Source organism: Nansenia antarctica (genome assembly GCF_963989245.1).
Source record: "Nansenia antarctica genome assembly, chromosome: 10".
NCBI classification, from domain to species: Eukaryota; Metazoa; Chordata; class Actinopteri; order Argentiniformes; family Microstomatidae; genus Nansenia; species Nansenia antarctica.
Window position 1 is genome coordinate 2729460 of NC_137680.1, and position 22752 is coordinate 2752211.

Consider the following 22752-nt stretch of genomic DNA (forward strand, 5'->3'; position numbering starts at 1 on the left):
CTTCCAGAGGCTGTTTAACGTTGCAATGTTGTACCCGCGAGTAGCATTTTGCTACTTCCGGTAGCGCTTCATACGCGATAGAATAGCCATTATACTCGACAATGTGGACATTAAACACGACAATGTGGACATTAAACATGATGTTATGGACCTTATACACAATGTTATGGACGTTAGAAACGATATTAAAGTCATTTATTACCTTTTAGAGGCTGTTCAAAGTTTCATTTTTCCGTCCGCGACGCCATGTTGTTAGCCCCGCGCTAGCTAGCGGACTTTACACTCGATAATACAAGTATTCCTTAACCTTTCAGAAGAAGTTTCAACGTGAATTATGTCCTTCCTGGGCTTACAAATCCTCTCATGTCTCTTCACAGTGCCAGACTAGAGTCAAGCTCAACAGGGTCTTCTTTCCCCGCTGATTCCGCCAAGCCCGTTCCCTTGAACCATGCGACTTATAGTCCAGTGCGACTTATATGTGGTTTTTCCCTCTTCATGGCCCATTTTTGGCCTGCTGCGACTTATACTCGGGTGCGACTTATAGTCCGGAAAATACGGTAATTGGTGGTTGTGTAGTGTATGAATCAGATACAAATACCCAATCAAACTCAAGCAGAGGGGGAAAATATAAACAATCAATTGCATCATCTGCATCCAATAAATAAAACTCCATTCAAGTTAATACAATAAAGTAGACACAATAAATAAGCCCACAGAACATCACCTCCTCCTGCACAAAAAGGACACTTAAAATTGTTATCAGGGCAATTCAGAAGTGGTTTACTTATCATTGTGGCTTTGCGCAGCCATTAGTCAAACTGACAGTAACAGGCCCTTTGAAAAGGTTCACAAAGCAAGGAAACTACAGCCATTACTTTCCAGAGCCAAGTCTCACGGGTATGACACAATAAAAATAGGTTAAGTATTGAATGTTCTTTTGGGTCATAGCAGGCTGGAATTAAATCAATTTCTGAACGGAAGACTGGGTTTCATGTCTCGAAGAAGAATTGTCCCTAGAATCGAGAACAAACAACCCAGAGAAGAAAGAAGTCCTTCAAGTTGTTAATTCCTCCTCCAAGTTACCCCCTGATGATGACAGAGAGACGACTTCCCTCCAATCAGTGACCCGGTTTCTTCCCTCCCTTCGGCCATGTAAACATAGGCATTGACATCAGGACCATGTTGTTGTGTTTGGCCATGGAGAGGATATGCTGCCGTGCAGCTGGCTGTGCGTTTCAGCATGTTGTAGCCTACAGGTGTGGAGGGACGAGATCTCACTGATCCCCCGTCTCTTCTAACAGTCCATATTTGCGCTCCAGCAGATCAACCGTGGAAGATACGGCGCTAAAAGACGAAGAGAAGAAGAAAGCGATGGTTTATCTCCTGTAACTTAACTAACTACAGTATGTTTGAAACTCCATAGGCTAACTATGAACACTACTAATAGCCACTATTACAAATTAGTCCTTTGCCTTAGTTTACTTTCTTTAAAATGTAGTGTTTTCAATGATCTAGCCTGACTTAAATGTACTAATTGTTGGTCCTGCCAGTGACTCACCAGCCAGGTCTGATGACACAGTATTTGCCAAACACCGATAGGTTGACCACTGTTGACCCCAACCGACTCTGGCCTCCGATTGGTCCACCGTCGACCACCACTGCTAACTGAGGCCACAGGTCCTGGAACTCCTGCAAGATTTTATTTTTTAATGACGACTAAGAAGAACTTTTTGACTACGTCATAGACCTCGAAATGCACCAGCTTACTTAAAAAGTAGAAGTAGTAGTAGTAGTAGTAGAGGTTAATTTCAGTCATAGAAAAAAGACTTACTAGTAAGGCATTAAATGAAATAGAAAATAAAAACAGAACATTTACCGAAAAGATGTAGGCTGAAGCAAATAGCTCATAGTGCCTACCCTCTTTCCAAGTTATATGTATATTTTTATTACAAGAAAGAAAGGCAGTAACAATCCTCGACTGTTGTTATCCTGGTTTATAGAGGTGGAGTGCCGCGGCCGCCTCCCCTTCATTTCTTGAGAGTAAAACCACTTTCATACATATTGGCATGTCTCTACTTACATGTACGGCCACAGTGCTGGCGTGAGAGCTGACGTTGGCGCTTGTGAGGGCGAGGGGCTCCCCACACATCTGGCAGAGACGTCTCATGAAGGCGTGGTCTGGGATGCGCACTCCTACCAACTGGAAGAAGATGTGTATGAACACGTTGACAAAAGCCCCTGAAATGAGCCTGATTCATTGCGATGCCAGGATGGCTGGATGCATACATATGTTACGGTACATGTGGGAAAACTAGGGTTAGGGTTAGGTGCTAGGGTGCTACGGTTAGGATTAGGGTTAGGGTTAAGGTTAGGGTTAGGGTTAGACATGCCAGTATGTACCAAGTCGACGTAGCACCTAACCCTAACCCTAGTTTTCCCACGTGTACCGTATTCCCACATGTACCGTAACACATACATACATTATTCACTTGCACTTACATACATTAATCATCATAACACTGTAAAAGGAGTCCAGCCTTTTAAGGGACAGCAACGTGTGTGTGTCCGTGGGGTGAGTGAGAGTCCAGTTGCAGATATGAGGAGGGAGTGAGGGAGTTACCGGAGTGAAGGGGTTGAGGTCACTGTTGAGTACTTCTGACCGCTCCAGCACCAGAGTGACCGGACCAGGCAACAAGTCCCAGAGGAGCTCCTCCTTGACCGCAACCTTACAGTACCTGTGACCAGAGGAGGAGGGGTGTAACACACACACACACACACACACACACACACACACACACACACACACAATCAAGACTGAATAGTCTTATGTTTTGAGGTCCACTAGCATAGCTTCAACCAAACCCTATAGCTAGGATTTGTGAGAGTGGAAAGGACATAAATGATAATGGAAATCACACTTACTTGTAGATGTCCTGGATTTCTCCCACACAAATAGCCAACGGTTTTTGCCCATTACGTCCCTTGATATCATACACCCTCTTGATGGCATCAGAGTTCTGAGCCAGACAAGCCAAGCCGTATAGTGTGTCAGTCGGCACGGCCACAACCTGTCCCTCCTTCAGAGCCTTGACTGTTGACTTCAGGATGTCAGCTCCATCTACAGGCAGACAGAGACAGTATGACAGATCTTCAAAACAATTGCCAATCATGTGTGAAGGTGAACTCATAGCTTTACAACCGTCTCCACTGAGGAAGATGTGAATAATTTTAACACAAAGCCATAAAACAGCTATGCAAAAGACTTACACAACATGCACCTGTCCTGAACCTTAGATTATATCATATCGTTGATTCTAAATTGTACCACGATGGGCATGACCATCATCATGTCATGCTCTGCCATAATTCTTATCCTTATTGTAGAATTGTATTATACCTGTCTGGACCTAGTATAGTGCTTATGATCTGCAGGGCTCTCAAGTCTCACGCATTGGGCGTGAGACACACGCATTTCAACCCGTTCACACGCTCACACGCCGCGTGTGTCTCACGCCCAATGCGTGAGACTTGAGAGCCCTGGATCTGAAATAAGTGGGGCTTGCCAAAGTGCTATCTACTCCAGATTCTATGTGTACCTGTCTGTCTCTCCTCGGTCTGCGGTAACAAGCGCAGCACTTTGGTCTTCAGCTCTTTGCACATCTTTGCTCTTCCTGGTCTATGAGGCGCTAAGGCAGCAGAACTATGATGAGCGCTTCTCGATCCGATGAAGAAGTGAGAAGCGAACTTATAGAGTGTTAGAGTAGTGTATGGTGTCATCAGACATGTGAGGCTCAGATCGCTGCTGCATCCATGCTGCTGTTACAGCCTGATGAAATAACAGAGACACGTGTCTTCCGGGTCAAGCCTGTCAAACTATGACGCGCAATTCCTTAAAGTGACAGTACACCATAAACAATCCTTAAAGTGACAGTACACCATTAACACTAGTACAGAGGTTAGTTAGTAGCGCTGAAAATCCCATGACAGGTCATAAGACCCATGCAAAATAGGCAAATACGTTGTTCTTATTTGGATAGCTATTGCTGTTGTTCACCTAAAGTAAGTAAGTAAGTAAGTAAAGCTTTATTTATATAGCACCTTTCATACAAGAATTGCATCTCAAAGTGCTTTACAACAGGAATAAGAACATAAAGTGAATATAAAAACATATCCTACATGCATAGAATGAAGTGAAGTAACCAGAAGATTATGTCCATGTCGCATTTCCACATAAGCTACATCAAATGACACATGATGGGCAGCCTAATCGATTCACCTGCACAAATCAACAGCTGAGCTGGCATGACAACGATTGATTAGTAAAATGATATCACCTGTGTGATCTGTGTGAAGTGCCACGGACAGATGAGGCTTTTTCTGTGAAGAAATATGGCGTCGGGCACAGGTAAATATAACATCATTAAAAAGAAATGATCTATTGATTTATAGTAGCCTATCATCATTATAATGGTTTCATTCTTTGGGGTGATTCCCAAGATGATAACGTCCAGGTTCCAGTCCCCCAAACTGAGGAGAGAGACTCTGCCTCTGCCAACATAGAGGTGAGCAATGTGTGTGCGTGTGCGTGTGCGTGTGTGTGTGTGTGTGTGTGTGTGTGTGTGTGTGTGACATGTGCTTCATCCCAATGCAACGACAGTAACGTATTGTCCCCATGAAGAAGGTTTAATGTGCCACTTAATATAATAACATTGAGGTACATTGAGGCTTTGGGTTGAACGGGTGATTCGAACCGAGCCTTGTTTTTGGTCAAAACAGCTCCTGGAGGACCTTGATGACAAATTGATCTCCCTGAGGGAGAGAATGAAGCTATGCAACACTGTCCTAAGGGACCTGGAGGACCTGCGTGTTTTAGTGGTTAGTTTCACCATGATGCTAACAAACATTGACATGATTTGGTCCTCCATCAAACTCATCAATGCATTTTCTTTCTATCCAACAGGAGGCGAAGAATCTCAATGACACCGCGTTCCCTGCTCAGAAGTGACTGAATAAGCATTTCCTCTCCTGATTAGAAATCAGATTAATAGACTTTATGTTGATAAATAAACGATCAAGGATCATCTGATCACATGCATGTGTTGTTGTAAGGGCGATTTGCTTGGGCAAGGAGAGAGAAAAATTACAAGTCAGATAAGATTTTATTAGTATTATATTGCTCTCAATTCAAAAAAGTTATTACTTTTTCATAATACAATATTACTTTATACAAAACAAGCATATAAGCAAACCATTTTCACATTATACATTCTTTTAAAAATACAAATCCTTTACAATTCCTCACTCTTTGGGTGTTGAAGACATTCCTTTGGAAGCATATTGTTTCCCCCTCTTTACCCATTGAGAATATGTTCAGTTGCACACACGTTTGTGTTTCCTAACTATGTACAGAATTGCAAAATACAAACCATGCCACTACTGTGCTGTTTCCAAGGTGGCACATCTTTTGTGAAACATCCAGCTTCCAAACAGATATCAGCATCAGTGTTTTGCACGTATGAACCTACCGTTCCCAGTATCTGACCACTTGTAAGGAAAACAACAACCAGGTTTCCCCATACAGAAGCTGTTACCGTTGCCTGACCATTGAAACAAGTCATCACTTTAGTGTCATTTTCTCCCATAAAAGGCAGAACCAGCGTTTGACAAACTAATCTTGGTCTAAAATGGTTACGTTTGCCTGACAACTTGGGTCCAAATGTGTGTGGTCCTTACAGATGAACAGAGGACTTGAGGAAAAAAAATAAAAAATAATAATATGGAGAACATACAAATATCTGACAAAGTTTTTACCCGAAATGTAAAAAAAAAAGAAGAAAAAAAAAAGAATGCAGCATACAGCATTTGACCCAAACAATTCTTACAACAGAATCATAATGATTTGACAAGTTCTTCTTTCCAAGCAAATCCAGTAAGTGTTTAACCAGGTAACTCACAGGGAGTCGAAACAACAAGTAAAAGTACAAAAGGACGACAACTCATGATTCAATATTCACAGGAAAGAACTGAAAAATAGAACGAAGAACTGATGACAATGCCCAGGCAGACCAATCCCATCTCAAACACGATCCATCATACGTTCTATCGGAGCTTCACATCAAAAAGGATGGTTATGGTTTTCAAGATAGGTGTATAACAAGTGTTGGTCAAAAGTTGAATATTTAAATACATTGACTGAGCAAAAAACATTTTGTATATGGAACTTTGCAAATCAGAAGTGGAGCCTTCAAAGTTGATAGCAGCAACCCTGCATATTGATAACAGTGAGTTGGAACAATAAATTCATCGACTGTTTTTTTGATCAACGTTGATCAAGAGGTTTGGTACACTTGTTAAGGGAATGCTGCAGTCAAAATAATTGCATAGTTCTTTTCTTCAAAGGTATGCATGGAATAGGTGAACATATAGAGGGCAGTGGGTTGGGTCAGGGTCATATTTGCAGTACACCCAAGTCATCGACCCTGTGGGGATACACACTTATAGATAAATATTAAAGTTAATCTAGCATTTGATCATTTACAACACATTGGGCCGGTTTCACAGACAAGGCTTAAGCCTAATCCTAGACTAAAAAACATCTTCAATGGAGATTTTACATTGAAAGTGTGATTTAGTCCAGGACTAGGCTTAAGCCTTGTCTCTGAAACCGGCCCATTATCTTCTAGTGGACCCAATTCTAAGTGCTAAAAACAGTAAAATAAATATTCCAAGTTCTGATATCAGGTACATCTTCAATCACAAAAGGAGAAAAGTTGCCTGTCAACGTTTAACAACTTCCCTCAAGTTCCCCCCTGCTAGACAAAGTCTTCCTGCATATTATCCACTCCTTAATGCATATCACTAAGGTCGCCTCAATCACTCTCCATACTCGATGGCAAAATAATAAAATGATCAAACTGTTGTGGGGCCCGTCGTGCTTAATAGCAATTGAAATCTTGATGTAATTACGATTTCTCACTACACATTTGAGATTAGTAAAAATGCAGTATCATATTGTGCGCAATACAGAACTACACAATCAAGACATTAACAAATTCAGTCTACAGTAACACGTCCTTTACATAATACAAACATGTGAAATCAGACATGACCGTTGGCACAAAAAAGTTGCTCTAAACAAACAAAAAAAACTGTTTCTTGCCAATTTTCTTGTCCTAATGTAGACTGTTGCTAAAAAGGCATTGAAAGAGACTAGACAGAGAAATGATCGGCCAGGTGGCACGTCCATGGCAAGTCATAGGCACAGACTGTCAAGGCGAGGAGGCCCAGGCATATGCCACAGGAAGTATTCTGCAGTAAGGCAATGTTGCTCTACACATGATATATATATCTATATATATATGTTACGGTATATGTGGGAATACGGTACATGTGGGAAAACTAGGGTTAGGGTTAGGTGCTAGGGTGACTTGGTACAGGCTGGCATGTCTAACCCTAACCTTAACCCTAGCACCTAATCCTAACCCTAGTTTTCCCACATGTACCGTATTCCCACATGTACCGTAACATATATATAGATATAGATATAGATATATATATAGGGCATAATGCCCTCTCTCCTATTTTCTCATCATTGCATTGTGTCCCATGTGAAACAATATAAATCATACAATACTCTGAGAAAGTTACTCATGCTTGTATCGGAAAAATACTATGTCGGCCGCACAAAAGCCAATAAGCCTTAGAGCGTATACAAATAAATCATTACAAAGGCTACAATTCAAACTCTTCTACATTAAATGTGAACGTCTGCATTTGGGCAGAATGCAAAGGAAAAAAGGGCAGTGCGGGAGCATTGTCTGAGGTCGCCAACCTCCAGGTCTAAAATGTTCTCAAAATAATTCTCCACAAAAATATGAATACTAAAACAAATGTCAAGGAATAGGTGTTCATATCATTAAATGCTGTATTTACACTATCGTCAACACCCCTTTTAAACAGCCTCCTACAGCAGTGGTATAGTCGTAATGATAACTAGTCTTCGTACACTGAGCTACTCAATTTTTAAAAAGCGGGAGAACGAGTGCAAACATATGGCTACTGCGATTGAGGGGTGTGTCTGTCTGGCAGTCTATTGCATGTCTGATTGGGCAACCTATCAAATCAAAGAAAGAATACAATAGTATCAGTTTGATATGGCATGATGCATCCCTGAGTGGGTCATAAACACATATTGTGTTGAATGTAAATCATCTAGAACTGACTGACTGACCATTTCATTGTGGACAGGTTTTGTAAACCGGAAGACCCCAGGACTAAGTATAGTTGCAATGCTGTGCAGTCTAGCCACTGCTCTCTGAAACTTGCTTGTTAACTCTTAGGCCCAGTTGATACCGTAAGTGTCAACCCTAGCAGTGTGTGTGCATGGCGGGACTGCTGCGGCTCTCACACTTGCGGCTTCCATACTGGCAGCGTATCTTCTGCGGTGGATCTTAACTGCAGAGCTGCTACTGCCAGCCCTCTCTTTGTACATTGAGATTTGCCTTTGCGCACACGGGGCACGCAGGGGGAAAAAGAGAGAGTCCGACACTCTAGCTGGCGTGCCGCGGCAGCCACGCGGGCTGTACGGCTGCACTAACCCGTTACCATGGGCACCGAAATGAAAAGCACACGTGCTGCTGAGGTTGACGCTTGCGGTGTGTTGGAGCCGTTAAGAGGATCGGGGCAGTAACGATTAAAGACGAACATTAAAAAGAAGATGCATAAGAATAGAGTGTAATAAATCAATAATTGCAAAGCTGATGATTATGAGTAGTTCATGATGCTTAGGCAAACAAACAAACAAAATCACCAAAGAGATTAAGCATTTAAATAAATTAATATATACAAATTAAATACTAGTTAAGTTAGGGTTTGATGTATTGACTTCTAAATTACATTTAAAAGGCAAGCACATTTGTCACAGGTTTCTTTTTTGAATTAGTAAGTATACCTGTAAAAATAACAAAACAAAACATTGACAAACAAAACCACACAAAATAAAAGAATCACATTTTCTGGACTACGCAAAGGTAAAACACAGGAAATGACTTCATATTTATGGTGTTGGTTGGACTTTGCGTAAAATCAATGTACCCCCCCGTGACTCCTTGTGGGGAGGACAATAAAACTCTACCAATTAACCTTGCCATGCAGTACATTCTGGTCAACCGCATACTCGCTCAAAGTATTTGTTAGAAACTTTAGTACAGTACATGGATAAGACAACAAATCAAGTTTTGTTTCACTTGGTGGGAATCAGAGCTTCAAAGCCATTCGAGGCAGAACCATTCAGAGGGCCTTTCAAATCATCAGTGCTTAGGGCGTTGTCGTGTTTGATGAAAAGCTCATTCAGAATGGTTTCTTTTTCTATTCTGGCGTCATGCATTTGCTGCTTTGTCAAAAATGAGCCTCTAAACATAATTTCATATGCAACACTTCTTATGTTAAAGAACTTGGCTCTACAACAACAACAACAACAACTGTGTAATGACCCACAGAACACAACGCAATTTGTTTTCGAAGCTCCTAACAGTAAAGAATTAACTACTGTATGTGAGGCCAATCAGAATGCACTGCAGGTAAAGGGAATGCTTGGTCAGGGTGCGCTTGGACAGAAGAGAAGAAGAGGCCTTCGCTGCTCAAGGAGAGAAGGGTGTAGGGAGACACGCCTCAGAGACACGGTGAGGCAGACAGACAAGGCGGGGCAGCTGGGTGTAGCATGGCGTAGTCTCTGCTAGGGGTTGCCATCGCTGCTACCTCCTCCCACCATGGAGAACTCGTCGGCCACTAGCAGCAGAGCCTCGATGTTGGCTGCTGCCTCCGGGCTCTGCAGCGACAGGAAGTCCGACACGTCCATGGTGGCCAAAATGTCAGCGGTGGTGGGCGGGTCGCTGGGCGTGGCCAATGGGGGGAGAGTCTGAGCCGAGTCCCCTGTCTGGGGGAGGGCCTCGCTCACCTTGGAGGGGGACTGGGGGAGGCAGCAGGGAGGGGACAGTGGAAGGGGGCAGGGGGATGAGGGGGCTGGTGGGGACGGGACGGGGGGAAAGGGAGGCTCCGGGGGAGGAGGTGGAGGAGGAGGGGGTTCTTGGGGCTGCTGTTGAGGTGCTGCTGCTGGGGGGGCAGGTGGGCTCTTGTCTTGTGAGTTCTTGTCTTGTCTCTCTTTAGCCGCGTCCCTGCAGGCACAGTGACACTGGCAGGACTCCTCCTGTTTGATGATGATGACCGGCAGGCTGAGGCCGATCTGCTGGACAGAGCTGCCTGAAAACAGGAAGTACCAGAACAAGAGTTAGGAGGACAACACACAGTGTATATACAGGAATCTGGAGGTTAATTTGAAAGTGACAGTTGGATCTAAGTGACAGTTGGATCTAAGTGACAGTTGGATCTAAGTGACAGTTGACACTAGAACAGCCGTGTCTATGTTACCTACTCAGGGTATATACAGGAATCTTGAGGTTAATTTCAATACCTTTCTAAGACTTTTTAAAGACCTTGTCAATATTTTTCCGGACCTCACCGCCACTTCGAGCCGTAACCGTGACACCTTTAAGTTAACAGCTTTAGTTTGCAATAGACTAGACAACTATCATACAACACAATTTCCGGTTCATCTTTGTTTTTTAACTTTTACTAAACGTTTTTAGGACTCAAACTCTTTGGACAGAGTCTAATTCAGAAAAACAAGGCCATCACAGAACAACACAGAACAAGCCAACTGTCTTATCCAATCAAGCTCCCTTTCTCATAAAAGTCCACTGTCCTTTCTTATCCCCTTCCAATTTAACTACCTAAAAGTAAGTAAGTAAGTAAGTAAGTAAAGCTTTATTTATATAGCGCCTTATATACAAGAAATGCAGCTCAAAGTGCTTTACAACAGGAATAAGAACATAAAGGGAATATAAAAACATACATAAAAACATATAAAAGCATAGAATGAATATAAAAGCAGGGGGAAACAGTAAAAAGAACAGGTAAAGATAAAATACAATATTACGTAACAACATTGTTTTAGCGCCCCTTGTGAGTGGAGGCTAACGTGGGACCGTAAAAGGGAAAGTTCACTATGTGTAAACCTTATAGTCAGATGGCTCCTTTCCTTGAAAGCAGCCTATTGGCCAGTCGAAAGTGTAATACGTGATGTTGTTTAAATAGCCACTAATTACTATGACTTGTAAACAAGTGAACTATCCCTTTAAGTAGTTTACTAAACTAAATTATAATCTGGGCTGTGGCTCAGCCGGTAGAGCTGGCGTCTAATGATCGCAAGTCGGTTCGAATCCCCGGCGGGCCACGTGTCGAGGTGTCCCTGAGCAAGGCACTGAACCCCCTAATTGCTCACGGGGTCACCTTCAATGGCTGTGACCCATTGCCTAGATGCCCCCCCTCTAGAGCATAAATGCATTTCGTTGTACTCTGTGCAATGACAAACTGCAATGACAAACTTTCCTTTCCTAAGTTATAATCTCAGCACTCTTCCAGTGGTCGGAACTCGCATCGCAAAAGTGTCTCACCTGAATTTCCTCCCACTGGTATGGCTGTGGTGAAGAAGACCTTCTCAACTTTTGGACCTCCTTGCGTCTGCGAACACAAAACATTGAGATCATTGGTCAGATCAACATCATGGCTGCCCAGTCCATGAATTAAGCCAGAATCAGATCGGTTGTTAAGTCTGACGTCACGTGTGACGTTTAGCAATTTCCGGGTCCAAACCAGAAATTCCCCACACCAGTGTACTACAGCGGTAGAATGACAGTTCAATCGTTTTTTAGACTCAGATCTATTAATACAACAAGGGACGCAGCACTTTCCCGTTTTCCCCATATTGTCAGGGTCTTTGAGCCTCGGAAAAGCGCTATATAAATATAAAGAATTATTATTATTACTGAGGCATTTCGAAGAGAGCGTCTCAGCCAACGTTGGACCCGGAAACACGTCACGACTTAACAACCGAATTCCCAAATGTTAGACAACTCTCACCGCTTGCTCCGGGTTCTGTTGGCTGTTGGCGGCGCTGCTCAGGATCCACTGCAGGTTCTGGTCGGACATGACGAGGCCTTGCGGCAGGAGGCCCTGGTTGGGGGCCTGGATGGTGATGGTGGTGGTGGCGGGCGTGGGAACCAGCGCAGGGCTGGGGTTGGGGTTGGTAGCCAAAGGCACGGTGTGTGTGTGAGTAGCCACAGCCGGCAGAGTGTCTGTGGTGGTGGTCTGTGTTGCCATGGTGGTCTGTGTTGAGGCAGCACTGACGCCAGTGCCGCCTGGTGCCATGCTGGTGAGGGCCGCCGGCACCACCGGAGGAGCAGCGACCACAGCGGGAGGGAGGGGCGCTAGCGGCGGGGCGCTAGTCTGGGCCGTGCCCTCCTGCTGAAGGAACGCGGGCGGCAGCGTTACGTAGTGCGGCTGGGTGGCGGTGGCAGGGGCTGCCGGGGGGGCTGTGGGGTTGGGCACGTCTGGTGTCTGCAGGGCGCTGCTGGGTAACCTGGGTAACCTGGGTAAGGGTACGAAAGGAGCCGGGAGCTGGGTGGAGCTGACGGGGGTGGAGCTGGAGGGGGGTGCGGGGGGTGCCGGGGTCTGAGGAGGAGCGGAGGTCTGGCTGAGCTGGGAGGAGGAACTCTCCAGGACGACAGGGGTGTGGGTGTGGGTGTGGGAACAGGGGGACGAGGAGGAGCAATGGTGGAGGGAGAAGGAGAGGAGGGAGGAACCGTCGGCCGCGGCTAGGTGGGCGTGGTTGTCCAGGCCGAAGGCTTCGACAAGGCTTTCTGAAAGAGAAGGCAGGGGTTAGCATGAAAGGCAGGGGTTAGCATAGCATACATTTGTGAACTTAGCAGTGGACTCTCCTCTCTACATTCTGAGTAAGTAAGATTATCTAGTTAAGCTTGGACTACTGATAAGTGGATACCTGTCTTGTTTATTAGTGATAGTGTGATAGCTGTCTGTTTTAAAAACAAAGGCTTCAGAGTAACTCTAGTCAAACCACCAGTTTCTGGACCTAAGTAGGTGCTAATTTGCAAATAGGAGGAGACTTCTATCTCCCCTATATATTGGATAGACCAGGGGCCAGTGGGCTCATACATTTGTGAACTTAGCAGTGGACTCATCTCTCTCCATTCTGAGTAAGTAAGGTTATCTAGTTAAGCTTGGACTACTGATAAGTGGATAACTGTCTTGTTGATCCATTTTTGTACTTGCCGGTAGGATGGGTGTCGTCTTGGCTAACGCTGTTTTCTGGACTCTGAAACATTAGCTCGAATATCCTCACGGGGGTAACACTGTTCAAATCCAAGCTGTGAGACTGCAACACAGAAAGAAAGCGAGGCATTAACACAGCAGTAGGGTCGTCTGACTACAATTGACAGAATCAGATGGGATCCGTATCATAAGAAGAGGCAAAATACCAACCAGACTTACGTTATGGATGTTTTCTCTGAGCTCGGAGTCTGTGGAGATGAGGCTCAAGTCACTGAGGCACAGCGAATGATTTGCATCCTGCAATTAAGACATGAACACACACACACACACACACACACACACACACACACACACACACACACACACACACACACACACACACACACACACACACACACACACACACACATGAAAAGGCCCAAATTACATTTTCCATTTGCCTAGAGAAACGAATAGCCTCAATCAGACAATGGAAAGACACGGCTCTTATAAATGTAAAAATGTCTCACATCCATCACAAGTAATGGATAGGACAACAATATAATATATACATACATAATACCTTGATATGAAAGACAACATCAATTATAAATAGACTGTACTTGTACAAAAGACTACAAAATGTCACAGGTAAAAACAATGCGGTTCATTTATCTTGCAGAGCATCGAGACGGAGCACATCCTCTGCCAGCCAATCAGAACGAGACACATCCATCCATAGTTTTAGGAACAGATGCAGGGTGACATGACTCACTTCAGACAGGGGGTGGGTGAGGGTGACACTGAAGGGCTGGCCCTTGTCATGGCCCCGGATGTGACTCTTCAGGCTGTACTGACTACTGAACGTCTTCACACAGCCGTCACTGGGACAGTTGAACGGCTTCTCCCCTGGGGGGAGGGAGGGAGAGAGGGAGGGGGGGAGAGAGGGAGAGAGGGAGGGAGAGAGGGAGAGAGGGAGGGAGGGAGGGAGGGAGGGAGGGAGGGAGAGAGGGAGGGAGAGAGAGAGGGAGGGAGGGAGAGAGGGAGGGAGAGAGGGAGGGAGAGAGGGAGGGGGGGAGGGAGGGAGAGAGGGAGGGAGAGAGGGAGGGAGAGAGGGAGGGGGGGAGGGAGGGAGAGAGGGAGGGGGGGAGGGAGGGAGAGAGGGAGGGGGGGAGGGAGGGAGGGGGGGAAAGAGGGAGAGAGGGAGGGAGAGAAGAAGGGAGGGAGGGAGAGAGAGGGAGGGAGGGAGAGAGAGGGAGGGAGGGAGAGAGGGAGGGAGGAAGAGGGTCACCTTCACTATATGCCAAGTTAAATGACTATTTTGCCTGCACAATACTGCCAGTATAGCCATTTCAAAAAGTTTAATGTTTGACTACACATTGAACGCAGCGGAAGTGCTGCAATGGGGATAAAAAGCCACACTGTGGTGTGTGTCTGTGAATGAATCACTACGTTGTTAATCAGTAATGTGACTATCAGTTATGAGTACTAAGGAATGCAAATCTGATTTTGCATTCCTGAGTATGGGTAAAGTGTACCTGTGTGTGTCCGTAGTACGTGTGTCTTTTTCTTTTTAAATTTTGTTTTTTCAGATTTGATCCCTTTTTCACCCAATTTGGTAGCCAATTGAACCCAACCTAGCATCCAATTATCCCCTGCCTATTGCGAAGGATCCGCCGCACGACCCCGTGGCCGGCAGTCCCAGAAGAGGCCGCCAGGCAGACTAGCTGACTGGCTCCTCGAGCCCAGCACCTGTTATTCCGGCACCCCGGGGGCGCTGTTGCACGACGGATCCTTGTCCGGAAATACTCCTATACCGCCCTCGGGAGCGGCCGCCCAATATGCCGCTCCCCGTGTGTGCCCCAGCCATATCCGGATCTGGCGAGCTGGGATTCGAACCCAGTCCCCGGTGGGCCGTACGTGTGTCTTAAGGTAAACTGTACCTGTGTGTGTCCGTACGTGCGTCTTAAGGTAAAGTGTACCTGTGCGTGTCCGTACGTGTGTCTTAAGGTAAACTGTACCTGTGTGTGTACGTACGTGTGTCTTAAGGTGAACTGTACCTGTGTGTGTCCGTACGTGCGTCTTAAGGTAAAGTGTACCTGTGTGTGTCCGTACGTACGTGTGTCTTAAGGTAAAGTGTACCTGTGTGTGTCCGTACGTACGTGTGTCTTAAGGTAAAGTGTACCTGTGTGTGTCCGTACGTACTTGCGTCTTAAGGTAAAGTGTACCTGTGTGTGTCCGTACGTACGTGCGTCTTAAGGTAAAGTGTACCTGTGTGTGTCCGTACGTACGTACGTGCGTCTTAAGGTAAAGTGTACCTGTGTGTGTCCGTACGTGCGTCTTAAGGTGGTGGCTGGCAGCGAAGGCCTTGCCACAGCCGTCGTGGTCACATCTGGAGACAGATCAAACTTACATGTTACTCTGATCACATGACATGACAGGACAGTGTGCTTCAAATTGTAATCTAACATATCTGACATGATCACATTACAATGTGCAATGTCACATCTGCTTACTATACACAACATAATAACAACAAACAGAAAAGGTGAAATCAACAGCGCATCCAAAAAGGAGCAGGTTATGTTGTTGGCCTAGTTTCTAAGGCAGATGTCTGCCTTTCCTTTCCTTGCGATACAAGCGTCAGGGTGACGTCTAATCACTCACCGGAATGGTTTCTCCCCGGTGTGCGTGCGAATGTGCTTCCTCAGGTCGCTGAGCGTAGTAAAGTACTTTGTGCATCCCTCCGATTCACAGTTGAACGTCTTCCCCGTGTGCAGTCTCTGGTGTGCTTTCAGTCTGCGGAGACGACGACAGCGTTTAATAAAACAACTAATGACCTTAGATGACATTGAGCTGCCTAAGTGAGTGTAGATCCCCAACTGAAAACATTCTCACTTTAATGGAATTACACTGACATTCAAAAAAAAAACATTCCGACATAGACAACACATTCCAACTACAAGAGCTCAAACTGTTTGCGTAATCATTGTAATGAAGTTACAGTGGGGTGAAGAAATGTGGGCACCCCTAGTCAAAATGCCTTTTACAATTAATATCTAAGTGAAAAGAAGCAAACCTAACCTCTAGGCCTAAATGGTACAAAAGCATGACACATTTCATCACATTTTAAAGTAAGTAAGTAAGTAAAGCTTTATTTATATAGCACCTTTCATACAAGAAATGCAGCTCAAAGTGCTTTACAACAGGGATAAGAACATAAAGTGAATATAAAAACATATACAAGCATAGAATGAATATACAAGCAGGGGAAAACAGTCAAAATAAAAGGTAAAGATTTACATTTCTTACACACTATGTGATACATGTCATACATTCATACACTACTATATATTATTTTAGCCCCCCCAGTGAGTGTAGTCACGCTAGTATGGGACCTGCACCTGTGGTACACGCTACCCCACCCGCAATGTACTGCCCTCTCACTTGGTTGCAGGGTATTTCAACCGGGGCGAGATAAAGCAAGATTATATATTTTTTTCTTTTACTTTTTACAGTTTCAAAATAATAAAACATGGAAAAAGGCCTTGTGCAGGGAACCCTGTCAGCTAGCACTTTGTAACTCCTCCTCGGGCAACTATAACAGCTTGCAAACGCGTCCTGTAGCCAGCTAAGAGTTTCAATTCTTGTTCTTGGAATTTTCCCCCATTCTTCCTGGCAGAACACCTCTAGCTTAGAAATATTATTCGGTCTTCTTGCATGTACGGCATGTTTGAGATCTCTCCACAGATTTTCCAATAATATTCAAGTCTCTGGACTGTGATGGCCATTCCAAAAACTTCAACAGCCACCGCAGTCGGATACTTTAGAAGGCATGGAGTTACTTCAGAATATATAGTTCAACCCTGGAATTATATTCACCTGACTCATTGAAGCCCTAACGAGTAAATCACCTTGGTCTGGGCCTTAGTAATCATCTTCTCAAAAGGTAACAAAGAATAATCCAAAAGGGTTCCCAAACTTTTGCACAGGGCACTTTTAAGGGGACACAATCACGGTAGTAGACGCTATGTGCTTCCACGATGGCCCTTTTTGGAGCGGACAGGGCAGCATGGTTCTGATAAGAGGGAGGTCGTGATTAAGAGGGAGACAGCCCAGCGTGGCTGCGGATGGCTGTGTTGATGAACGTCCCCTGACAGGAGCCTGACAGGGGAGTCGATGGTGGCACGGCTCCACCAGCCTTCGCTATGCTACGGCCGCAGGTCGAATGACACAACTCTGCAGCCCCCGCTAGCCTGGGGCTTCCATTCGGTTGTTAAGTCGTGACGTGTTTCCGTGTCCAAAGTTGGCTGAGGCGCTCTCTTCGAAATGCCTCAGTAATAATTAATAATAATATTTATATAGCGCTTTTCCGAGGCTCAATGACCCTGACAATATGGGGAAAACGGGAAAGTGCTGCTGTGTCCCTTGTTGTATGAATAGATCCCAGTCTAAAAAACGATTGAACTGTCATTCTACCGCTGTAGTACACTGCTACTCTGGTGGAGGGAATATCTGGTTTGGACCCGGAAATTGCTAAACCGACACGTTTGACGTCAGACTTAACAACCGAATTGCGCCTCCACTGAGGTCAGAGCCAAAGCAAAAAAAAAAAACAGTTGATACCTCACCTCACATCCACAAAACTCTAAAACAGTCAAATTAGAGAGCGTCATGATATTAATAAAGTGAGTGTGTTTCAATTACGAGACCAGCCAGCTGAAATGCACATTAAAGCATTGTTTGAACAGTATGAACTGAGAATGCAAAACCAGATACCCACTTCCTTGGCTTCAACGTCGATACTAAACCACAATCTTTCATGGTTGAATGAAAGTAACATGCAAAGTTGTTTGTCAGTCAGAGCGACGAACAGATCAGACAATTCCCCACAGCGTCTCTTTGTTAGCCGTCAATCTCTTTTCACACAGTCAAATAAATCAAAAACCTCGGTCTCGGCAGGTGTAACTTCACTATCTCACTAATTCACTAATTTAACCCTAAATTGTAAATATTTACTATGTTCTTGTCTTGTGGTTATGTGTGTACATGTCCATGTGATAGTTATGTGCATAATGTTATTATTTTTTGACACAATGCAGTATTGAGCTTTTCCACCTGTACCGAAAACAAATTCCACTGACCTAGGTCGTGTGGTCATAAAACGATTCATTCATTCATTCATCGCTGGTTGCCTCACCTGTAGAGTGTGTTGAAGGCCTTTTCGCAGCCCGACTGGTCACACTCGAAGGGCTTCTCCTTGGTGTGGACGCGCACGTGGATCTTGAGGCTGTAGGAGGTGAGGAAGGCTTTGCCGCAGCCCGACTGGTTGCACACGAACGTGTACTCGCCCCGGTGGGTCTTCTGGTGCGTCCTCAGGTTGCCCGCTGTGCTGTAGGTCCGCGTGCAGCCCTCGAACATGCACTGGTACCTCTTCACCTGAGAGACGGAGGACAAGACAGAGGAGGGAGTGAGGGACAACACAGGTGGATGTAGACAACATTGAGATTTCTAGATGTGGATTTGAGGATGTGATAACATTTTATTTATTTTTTAAACATGACAATTGGGGGACTAAGCAACAATAACAAAATATCTAGGATTAGGCAATCGCTGTCAATCAAAGATAGAGAGATAGATAAGACAGACAGACAGACAGATAGATAGATAGGCACTTTATTAATCCCAGAGGCCGGGGAATTAATGGCATTACAGAAGCTCACACCACAAACAACACCAACAAAATGAAGTGACAATTGAACAATAGAATAGACGTCGTAAATATCTGAAACATTACACAGTAACAACAGTCGTCCCCCAGCCTGACTCTGATCACCCTGATCAAGCCAGCCAGGATCCAGCCTTTTAAACTGTAGGGCTGTTTAATACTGACAACCACAATGTGGCAGACACTTAACGTGATATAGCTCAATAATGAACCTCTTCTTACGTTAACGAGACGAGCACAGAGTCACTATGATTTTTTTTTTTTAAAGGTTATTTTTTCTGAGTGGGGCAGTCCCAGACTCATATTTTTCATTTTATTGGACAGATTCAGTGAAGACAGACAGGAAAGGAAGGAGAAGAAGGGAGAGAGGGCATGTCAGCAGGGCATGGGCCGGATTCGAACCCATGCCGACATGGGCATATGTGTGCTGTATACTGTAGACCGGGGTGCTAAGACCACTGGACCACCCCAGGCCACCACTATGACCTTTTAGAAAGGGTTTGAACCCAGTGACTCAGACACCCGTCACCGCACGAGCGGCTAAGTGCAAATGACAGCGCTGGTGACTCCGACCCCCCACCCCCCCCACCCCGCTTCCCCCCTCCCCATCCATTACATCCAACTGATTCTGTAGCACCCTGTTCAGCTCAGCGGCAGCAGCAAGTATTATGCTCTGTTCTCTCACACAAAAGGCCCTGGGGGCCGGGGAATAAAGCCCTCGCCTCTCTCCTCCTCCATGTCCCATAGAAACATGCTAGCCGACATTGTCATAACACAAAAGCTGTGAAGGGGGGAAGCTCTGTTTTCACATGCGACAACAAAACAAATCTCATTCAGCCCGCCCGCTGTTATCTCCCTTTTAAGCCTTGATCTTCTTGTAGATGGGAGGTTAAAAGGGTTTTATTTTGCAGCCTACATTGCATTTTTCTGTTGCCGCCCGTGACCTGACCCTGTTAAAATGACAACGTATCCCCACCTACTAAAAAGTCAACAGCTTCCATCCCGTTATGGAAACCTTGGATAGCAATTTTATACACAAGTTCCCCTAGACACAATAGCAGAGGTTTGCCCGAGCCGGGGATAAGAGATTTATCGAGCCGTCTCTTTCTCCACAAACTGTGCTTATGATGGATTCCTGCCATGACAACTGGTGTCCGCCCGCAATAGCTGAAACAACAAATGACTGGGGACCCAACAGCGTTTCTTAACAAGGGCCTGCTGTGCTAAGACACTAAAGGACGATTTTGGAACTCACACAGCATAATAGGGGTTAATGACTAATTGAACTGATTGGTTCTGCTATTCATTTCTATCATAAGAGAGGGAGGGAGGGAGATGTATGAACATGCCCACCTCCCAGTGAGAAGCATGGTGCTAGGGCGTAGCTCTCCGTATTGTATCCGTCTCCCACAACATCATGACTAACCGTTTCTCCGGCGTGAGTTCAATCTCACAGGGTAACGAGCTAGGGCAAGCCATTGCCTCCTACATGCAGAGGATAAGCATACTCCAATAGGAAGAAAATCTAGAAACTAGTCTATGCTTTAGGATGCTAAGCCATGTGAAATGTTACGCCACTTTGTGTCGAGACATACAGAAAACCTAGCATATAGACTAGCTAGCCGGTAGCTCACATGAGTAAATAAGTGAACAAAACACAAAAGATTTCAATGACTTTGAACTAAAGCATCAATGACAAAAGCCCCAAAAAATCGAAAGAAGACCAACAAGTTGTGTCACAGTCACAGCATGGATGCACGCCAGGAGAGTTGGGAGATGAACGAATCATTTGGGAGATTGCATCTCTGGCTCAGAGTCCAAGATTTTTTACAATCCAATTGTAGGATGATGCTGTTTCCTCTCAGACCGTTAATGACATCATGCAGGTAGGAAGGAAGGAAGATGGCGGCAGTGGACTGGCCGGGGTCCAGCTGAGCACTTTAACACAGACACAGCAGGTGCCCCGTGCACTGACCCACATGGCGACAACAACGGGGACACTGACACAACAGAACAGGAACTTCTGCTGCACAGACGGCGGCTCGATATTCCGAGCCGAGCCGCACCGTGATTGGCTAGGAGGAGTAGTGCTGCTGGGCGAAGGACTGGTATGAGCCAGCTGGGCTGTTACTGAGGCGAGCTGAGGTGCTTTGAATTTCAAAAGGAAGTAGAGAGAAAGCTTATTTGGGACAACATGGGTCTGTAGCAGACCAGCGAGCGAGACAGAGACTAGGATTATAGGACTGCGGAAACTAAACTTGCTATCGTCGCAAAGTGAAACTGCATTCACGATGAAGCCGCCTCGGACAAGTTCAGATTTACTACTGGCGCTATGGGTGGGGGTAGAGATTTGTTTATGTGGAAGCAGAAGAAGGCCTAGAGAGGAACGCAGTTTGCAATTCAAATGAAAGTGTTTCATTCATTCAATCATTGTTCCCCTCTCTCTCTCTCTCTCTCTCTCTCACTCACTCACTCTCACTCTCACTCTCTCACTCTCACTCTCTCTCTCACACTCTCTCTCACACTCTCTCTCACATTCTCTCTCACACTCTCTCTCACACTCTCTCTTTCACTCTCTCTTTCACTCTCTCTTTCACTCTCTCTTTCACTCTCTCACACTCACTCTCTCTCTGCTCGTGCCTCATGTTACTCCCTTTCAATATGGGGTCTCTTAATAATAATAATAATAATAATTCATTGTATTCATATAGCGCTTTTCCGAAGCTCAAAGACGCTCTTATAATCACATTGTAATTCAGTAGTCTTAACTACATAATAAATCCTCTCCCACACAATTGATAGCATGTCCTCCCTTGTCTAACTAGATTTTGCTCTCATTTAATCTCAACAAACTAAAAGGTCATCGAGAATCAAATGAGTAGGCTGAGCTGAAGATCGAAATCCACTCTGTGGAAAGATAATTTGACTTCCAAACAGAGGAGCCGTGCAACATGTTGGGTATAGTTTGAGGGCACGATGGATGGGCAAGCAGTATTTACATTTACATTTGCATTTTTGGCATTTAGCAGACGCCTTATTCCAAAGCGACTTACAATCAATACATTTGAATACTAAGCATGTGAATCATCAGTCCACCATTCGTAGCAGGAAGAGTAATCCAGCTCAGGCCCGGGGCCATTGATAGAAGGAAAAACCTTCTCCTATCATCTTCTTCTAAAACCTCGTTTTTTGTTTGTTTTGTTTTTTACACTGGAGAAACAGAGAAACAGTACAAGGGGGGCAATAGAAGTTCTTAGGGACACATTAGAGGGGAAAGCGGGTGTCTTTAGGAGACGTAGTGCTGAGGGGCAGCATGCAGCACGTACCTCTCTTATCTTGGTCTCTGGACACTCGGAGTGTAAGGTGAGGGTGGCGCCCTCGATGTTCCGCGGCATGGGGGTGGACCCGGGGTTGATGATGAACTGGATCTGGTCCGCCGAGATGGTGTGATGCACGTAGCCCTGTGACATGCCGTCCGGGTCGGACATGAAGGTCAGAGAGCCGTCTTCGTCATCGTCCCCCTCCCCCTCCGTCAGGAAGGTCACCCCGTCGTCGTCTCCCCCGCAGTGGATGTCCTCCTCCCCCTCCTCGTCCAGCCGGATGGGGTCCTGCTCGATGAGCACCGTGGTCTGGTCGTACACCTGCCGGACGGTGGAGGAGGAGGAGGAGGGCGCGGGCATCAGGTCGTCGTCGTCTTCGTCGTTGTGAAAGTTGGCCATCTTGTCTTCAAGATCCTCCTCGTCGTGTTCCAGGTGGTCCACCTCCACCTCGAAATACATGGGGGCCTCCGTGTGAGAGCCATGCTCACTCATGGCTCCTGGCCGCCTCTCTCGCGTGGGCGGCGCAGAGGACGGCACACG

General features: G+C 45.5%; 2 protein-coding genes across 2 annotated transcripts; both read right to left on the reverse strand.

The window, feature by feature from the left end:
- Nucleotides 1-763: 763 nt before the first annotated feature.
- Nucleotides 764-3660, reverse strand: yrdc (yrdC N(6)-threonylcarbamoyltransferase domain containing; the record flags this gene model as incomplete). Its single annotated transcript, XM_080540511.1, has 6 exons — nt 764-1344; nt 1559-1689; nt 2081-2200; nt 2621-2735; nt 2923-3118; nt 3597-3660. 6 exons carry the CDS (start codon nt 3658-3660, stop codon nt 1275-1277), a joined length of 696 nt encoding a protein of 231 aa, XP_080396637.1. The 3' UTR covers nt 764-1274.
- A 6073-nt stretch (nt 3661-9733) lies between these two features.
- On the reverse strand, nt 9734-22704 carry mtf1 (metal-regulatory transcription factor 1; the record flags this gene model as incomplete). The annotated part of the gene is made up of 10 exons (XM_080540512.1): nt 9734-10257; nt 11511-11577; nt 11977-12751; nt 13182-13288; nt 13405-13482; nt 13940-14073; nt 15483-15556; nt 15832-15963; nt 18365-18603; nt 22219-22704. The coding sequence occupies 10 exons, from the start codon at nt 22702-22704 to the stop codon at nt 9734-9736; spliced, it is 2616 nt and encodes an 871-aa protein (XP_080396638.1).
- Between the last annotated feature and the right edge of the window lie 48 nt (nt 22705-22752).